Source organism: Lepidochelys kempii, chromosome 4 (genome assembly GCF_965140285.1).
Source record: "Lepidochelys kempii isolate rLepKem1 chromosome 4, rLepKem1.hap1, whole genome shotgun sequence".
Lineage (NCBI taxonomy): Eukaryota > Metazoa > Chordata > Testudines > Cheloniidae > Lepidochelys > Lepidochelys kempii.
The window spans coordinates 119,229,414-119,236,560 of NC_136383.1; the positions used below are offsets into that span (position 1 = coordinate 119,229,414).

The 7,147-nt window shown below is 38.3% G+C and overlaps 1 protein-coding gene across 3 annotated transcripts in view; it reads left to right on the forward strand.

Annotated features, from left to right (window-relative positions):
• SH3TC1 (SH3 domain and tetratricopeptide repeats 1) overlaps positions 1–6,414 on the forward strand; it is a 51,157-nt gene extending 44,743 nt beyond the window's left edge. For 2 of the 3 annotated variants that reach the window (XM_073342616.2, XM_073342617.2), the window contains 4 exons: positions 1,885–2,007; positions 2,348–2,498; positions 4,221–4,417; positions 5,721–6,414. In XM_073342616.2, the coding sequence (XP_073198717.2) occupies positions 1,885–2,007; positions 2,348–2,498; positions 4,221–4,417; positions 5,721–5,978 (729 nt within the window). In that variant the 3' untranslated portion in view covers positions 5,979–6,414. Of the gene's footprint in view, positions 1–1,884; positions 2,008–2,347; positions 2,499–4,220; positions 4,418–5,720 lie in introns of those variants that run through there. The other variant, XM_073342619.2, reaches the window with a different exon arrangement.
• The last annotated feature ends 733 nt before the right edge of the window (positions 6,415–7,147 follow it).

The window sequence follows — 7,147 nt, forward strand, 5'->3', positions numbered from 1 at the left end:
CACTGGACAATGCCTAGGGTGACCAGAAGTCCCGATTTTATAGGGACAGTCCCGATTTTGGGGGTCTTTTCTTATATAGGCTCCTATTATCCCCCATCCCCATCCCGATTTTTCACACTTGCGGTCTGGTCACCCTAACAATGCCAGATGCTTCAGAGGGAATGGACAGAACAGGGCAATTATTGAGTGATCCATCCCTGTCATCTAGTCCCAGCATCTGACAGTCAGAGGATTAGGAACACCCAAAGCATGGGATGCGTCCCTGACCATCTTGACTAATAACCTTTGATGAACCTATCCTCCATAAACTTATCTAATTCTGTTGTGAATCCAGTTATAGGTGTGTCCTTCACAACATCCCCTGGCAACGAGTTCCACGGGTTGATTGAGCATTATGTGAAGAAGTACTTCCTTTTAAATCTTTTAAATCTGCTGCTTATTCATTTCATTGGGTTCTTACATAATGTGAAGGGATTAAAAAACGTTTCCTTATTCACTTTCTCCACATCATTCATGATTTTATAGACCTCTATCATATCCAGCCTTCGTCATCTCTTTTCTAATCTGAACAGTCCCAGTGTTTTTAATCTCTTCTCATATGGAAGCTCTTCCATGGTCATTTTTGCAGCCCTTCTCTTATCTATTTAGATTATAAAATGTTTGGAGGCTGGGATTGTCTTTTACTATGGGTATGTAATAGGCCCTAACTACCATAATAAAACAGAAATTAAATAAAAGGGTTATAAAACCTTATTAAGAGAGTTTGCAGAAAGTGAACAACAAGGCGCATGAGCCTATTGGGAATGAATTAATTTTAAAATATGACTGAGATTTCTTTGAAACCCTAATTTGACTATGGACACGCTATGTGCAGAAAGTGAGACTGTGTTTATTGAATACTATTCTCTGTGAGTCATTCAGTCACCTCTCTGGAATGCCCCAAAGAGCTTTACAATCTGTTACCAAGAATACTGACACTTTTTAGAAAAGATACATTACAGTGTTATTAATTTTCGCTAAACGAATCCACACACTTTATACTGTATTTCATCTGAGCAGAGTATTGAAGTGAAAGTCTCATACTGCTTAGACTTACTGTACAGTTTTGTGATCATAATTAAAATGAAGCTACTCTTGTCAAACAAATTAATGAAGTGCAGTTGGTGTTGCATTCTCTTTTTAGTGTATGTGCTCTTTTTTTGCCTGTCCACACAATTTAATCATTGGCAAGAATCATTGCATTGCAATGGCCACTGAATGAATTAGCAAGGTTCTGCTGTACTATTGCGATATATATGGCTATAATATTGATAAAGTAGGAATACTTAATTTTCTTTATTCACATGCTTTTTCCCACTATGTCTTGTAAATTATATCCTTCGGGATCAATAACTGAGTATCCTGTACATGGCAGCATTCCTTCATTTTATTGAGTGTGTCCTGACATTGCACTGTGTCTGAAATGGCATAAGTTCATTTCCCAGCAGCAAGACAGAGGGACAAATTCTTTGTTCACTTTAAGGGAACCTCACTCGGCTACATAATTAGAGCATTTGGCCACAGACTTAAACCTGAGCTATAAACCCTCACTCTGTGAAATATCCAATTTTCAATTCCTGTTTCTATCTAGATTAGCTGTTAAAGTGTATATGGTGTAGCTATTGAGTATGTATGCTACAGTACTAAAGAATACTGTATATTGGACTGAACAGCCTTACAGTGAAAAGAGATAGATAAGATGACGTAAGAAGACATTGCTGTCTCTAAGGTTTCTAATTTTGTACAGCAGGTACCAAAACCCATATACAATGCATTTCATTATGGGGTTTTAGTTCTGAATGAATAAAAATTACTTCGTAACAGAATGTGCATTTTTCTTCCTAGGTTGCTCAAGATGCTGCTCTTTGTAATGGGGATCCAAACTTAGGAATGGAATTGTTTGAAGCTGCAGGAGACATATTTTTCAATGGTACCTGGGAGAAGGAAAAAGCAGTGTCATTCTACAGGGTTAGTGATTGTTACTTATTATTTGTATTGTGGTGCTCATAGCAGCCCCAGTCATGGATGCCATTGTGCTCGGTGCAAACAGACTGTTCCTGCCCCAAAGAGCTTTACAATCTGTTCTATATTACTACTCTGAATTCTCTCAAATCCCTGGTTTCACTGAAGTAAATTGCAAAGCAACCTTTGACTTTGATAGGGCCAAATCCCATTTTTATATGCATAAAGCAAAGTACAGAATTTGCTAAATGTGAGACGAATATGGGCCATAGCAGTTATGAGTACACATGTTTTCTGGGCTTCAGCAATAACCAAACTGATCTTTTTATGCATGTGCTTATTTCAGGACAGGGCTCTTCCACTTGCCATTAAGACTGGAAACAAAAAGGCAGAACTCCGATTATGCAACAAACTAGTGCAATTGCTGGTAAATCTGCAGGATTCTGAGGACAGTCTGGAATATGCACAAGTATCCCTCACACTTAGTGTGAAGTTAGGTAAAGCTAATATTCACAGACTACTGACTGTCAGACTTCTATTATCATTGACAGAATTCTAGAGAAGAGTTGTCACTTCCTCCTTTGCATTTCGTGATGCTTTTTGCCAAGGTTCTGTGTGCTAGGAAGCCAATACCATTTTCCCTTCTGTTTTTGGATCCCCTCTAGCTGGAACAGGTGACAGTTCTTGAGTTCTATTAGTTTTTTGTTACATTTCTTAACTTAGCTGAGTCCGGTAATGTTCTGCCTAACATTTTCTTAATTAGTTCATAGAACTGTAAGTAGTGATCTGAGATTACATGTTTCAGGGGGCAATTTCCAGATGAGTCCATCTGAAATCTAGCAATTGTTAGCATTATCCCTCTCCAGGTCTCACTTACTGTACATGAGAAATGTGAGGAATGGAGACTTGATCTGACATGCTGCACCTTCCATGCTGACCAGAGAATATGGAGCAGTCTGTTAACATGAGACACAAGATATAGTTCTTAGTGTGTACCTGAATCTGCCAGATTCTTGTGTTTATGGGTAATTTCTCCTTGAGAATTTTCAAGTCCCTTGTTCCCCATTGTCTGAGTGCCTCACAATCTTTAATGTATTTATACTCAAAAGATACCTATGAGGTAGGGAAGTGCTATTACCCTATTTTACAAGTGGGGAAATGAGGCACAAAGAGATTAAATGACTTGCCCAAGGAAGCACAGGGAGTTTGTGGTAGAGCAGAGGTAGACCCTAGGTCTGCCAAATCCCAGGCTAATGCCACAACCACTGGATCATCCTTCCTCTCCTCCTTTCACATAAGACGGAGTGATTAATACTAATTAATTAGAAGTAGCCTTAAAGAGCTATCTGGGGCACTGTCTGTGACTTTGACTCCTTCCTTTCTTCAGTGATGAATAGAGCTGATAAAAAAATCAATAAAGAATTTGTGGATATTTTTCAAAATTTGTTACTTTCCCCCCAAATGTTGGTAATGTCAGACTTACTGAAACTTGTTAATATTTTTCTACTGTTAAACGTCGCTGATCAACTCTAGAGCTGGTTGAAAGAAAAGAAAATTTTGACAAAATCTTTGATCAGAATTTTTGGGGGAAAGGGGGGGAATTGGTAAAAATTTTTGATGGAAAATGTTGTTGAAATTAAGGCTATGTCAGTCACATCAAGTGATAAGAATGTAGTCAAGACCTGAGATCCTACTAACAGAGATTATCTCCTTTGATATGGGGTAAAGTACCACCAACCATAAAATATTAGATTATCCAACCAGTACTAAGAAAATCATTGTTTGATGCTAGAGTCCTCACAAAGGCATATGACACACCTACTCTCACACCCAAATATTTAACCATAAACTTAAAAACTAATCAATATATATCTTCCATAGGCTGGAAAAGAGGAAAGAGAGCAATTGCTATCATTTTTATTTTCAAATATTTTAAAGGCAATCATACTGCAGTGTTGGGGGGGAGGGGGAAGAGATATCTAACTACTTAAATTCAGCAACTCTTACTTAGAAATCAGAACTGCAGTATTTGGCCTTGGGTTTAGTCAGGCAAAGTGATTTTATATTGAATAAAGTTTAATTACCAGAACTAAATAAAAGGAAAGGTAGAACAGAAATAATACTTAAAGCAAAACACCTCACATATCTCAATGTGAGAGAATGTATCTTCTCCTCATTGTCTCTTAAATCGTATCCTCATTCACATGTTATTTCATTAGGAAATCAGCTAAATGAACGAATAGCATATCACAGACTGGCTACTATCCATCATCGCCTGGGTCAGTGCGAACTTGCTGAACACTTTTACTTAAAAGCGTTGTCCCTTTGCTCCTCTCCTCTGGAATTTGATGAGGAATCAATGTATTATGTGAAAGTGTATCTAATCCTAGGAGACATTATATTCTATGACCTAAAGGTGAGAAATATTTTTATTGATTGATTTGATTGCTGTAGCACCTAGGAGCTGTAGTTGTGGACAAGGATCCCATTATGTTAGGTCCTATACAAACAGAGAACAAAAACAAAGTCCCTGCCCCAAAGATCTTACAAACTACATTTGAGAGAAAAGGCAACAAATGGATAGAGACAGACAGAGATGGGAGAATACAGGGACACAATGAGATAATATTGGTCAGCACGATAGACTGTGGTCTCGGCATGCCAGCAACTTATCTATTCTCAAGTTTTTTGTAGGCATCCTGGAAAAAGAGAGTTTTGAGGAAGGACTGAAGGAAGACAGTGAATTAGTTTTGTGGATGTTTACAGGGAGCATTTCCCAAGTGTGAGGGGCAGCATGAAATAAGGAATAGAATGAGATACTAAAATAACAACTGTGGAAAATATATTTGCATCAGCTTATGTGTCAGCCCAGACATTTCACCTGGATAATCCTGCTACCCATGTATTTTGGGTGGAATAGCTCAGAGCTGTGGGGATTAGAGAGCTCAGTGCATTTTTAATGGAATATAGAGCTTTCTAGTACTTGGTACAAGTTCATCCCAAGTTCCTCAAGGACAGATTTCTAGCATACTGTTTATGAACTCTCATACCTATTGGTGCTCTTAGTGGAGAGACCAGGGACCAAATAAGCATGGAACCTGAACTGCCATCTCCTCCCCAGAGGTGGTCCCTCTTGTTCTGGTCTGAAGCAGAGTCATGGTGCAGTATGGAGAAGGTGGTTCCACTGTCTGCTCTGTGGATAAACAAAGTTTGCAGTCTTCACAGCCGTCAATCCAGCACTTTTCACAAATAGTACAGTCACAGTCACAGTCACAAACCAGATTGTTTTTAAAAAAAAATTCTACATACATTAGACAGAGAAAAAAAGTAATACTGATATATTGAAATTGAATGATATTGTGTAGAATAACCTATAGATAGGGAAGGTAAAATATCTGCGAAAGCATTAGAAAAAAGGATGGACCATACAGCAATATCTCAATAAAGATATGGAGAGAGGAGAATGGTTAATAGCTATCTAAGGGATAGAGTGGGAGCTCAGGGCCTAACCTGCTTAGATGTTTTAAAAACCTCACTAGGCACCTATCTGCATCTTTAGGGGGTCTAAATACCTTACAAAATCTGTCCGTAAGTGTCTAATCCTTAATTTTGCCTGAGTAGAGCATTTAGAATTGGGACCCAAATTATCTCTTGCTTTGATATCTAATAAACCAGGTTTGTATACTTCTTAATATAACATATATTCCTTTTTATTTCAGGATCCTTTTGATGCAGCAGGATATTATCATTTGGCACTTGCAGCTGCCATGGACTTGGGCAACAAAAAGGCTCAGCTGAAGATTTACACGAGGCTCGCAATAATCTACCACAATTTCCTTATGGATCGGGAGATGTCTCTTTTCTTCTATCAGAGAGCAAGAACCTTTGCAACAGAGCTTAACGTTCGGAGAATAAACCTGGCACCTGATCAGTATTATAAGAATGCAACATGGGTACCTGTGAAAAATGCCATGTGACAACCTACCAGGCAGCTAGAGAAATATCATTTTGGTTTTGTCAGACAACACCTAATGTTCCTTGATATTCTGTATTGTACATAATGTATATGGGACTTCAGTGCCACAGGCTAATGGCCCTGTCTAGACAACAGTGGGCAAAATTTCACTTTTGTTGACTCATGTGCAACCACATTTTCTTCAATGGAATTGGACATGGACATGTCAGGGCAGAATTTAGCCTAACTGAACTAACTAAAAAACCCACCCACAAACTTTTTTGTATTAGAAGACATTTTCTGTATTAAGTGCTTAAGTTCCTGGTTTTGAAAACTCATACAGGTCTTGGAATGTGATAAATATAAGTATGCAATGAAGTGTGGTAATAAAGCATTGTAGAGTGATAACATTCACTAGATAATCATGACCGCTTTTGTATTTAATGGGATCAACACCATTAAAATAGAGCCTAGGTGCTTTTGAAAATCTTATTGGGCACCTAGCTGCATCTTTATACACTTAATACCTTTAAAAATCTGGCTCTTAAGCACTTGAGCTCCTAAATCCCATTGACTTTCAATGAGACTTGGGTTCCGAAGTGCCTAAGTCCCATTTGAAAATGGAATTTAGGTTCTTAAGCCACTGGGGTGCTTTTGAAAATTTCACCCCAGATAAGATAGGTTTGATTCACTATTCATTTATGTTTCTAGGAACCTGAAAAATCTTCTGCTCAGAAGATATGATGCTGCTACATCCTTTAATATAGTCTGGGAACTGTGAATATCTGAACAGAGCAGTCAGCCTTGAAATCTTCCTAGATTATGAGAAGTTGAAGGTCTTGCCATAGGTCATTAGAAAGGTAATTTCCCCCAGATTTATAATAAGTTTCCAGATTCAAGTATTAACCTAGTGATGCAACAATCCGGGAGTTAATGCACCTCACTTCACAGCTGGGTATCGCAACCTGCAAACTTGAAGAACTTCAGCCCAAGTGTCTAATTATGATCTCTCCAGAATCGGGAAGATTGCAGGAGGCATTGCTTCTCCGCTCATTACTTTGCCTCTTGTCAATTTCTCACAGCCACAGCACAAGTCAGTTTTCTGTTCCAAGTTGTCATTCAGAATAAATATAATTATAGCAATTGGAAGTAGAGAGAGTCTATCATCACACTCATATTCCAGGAAGAGAA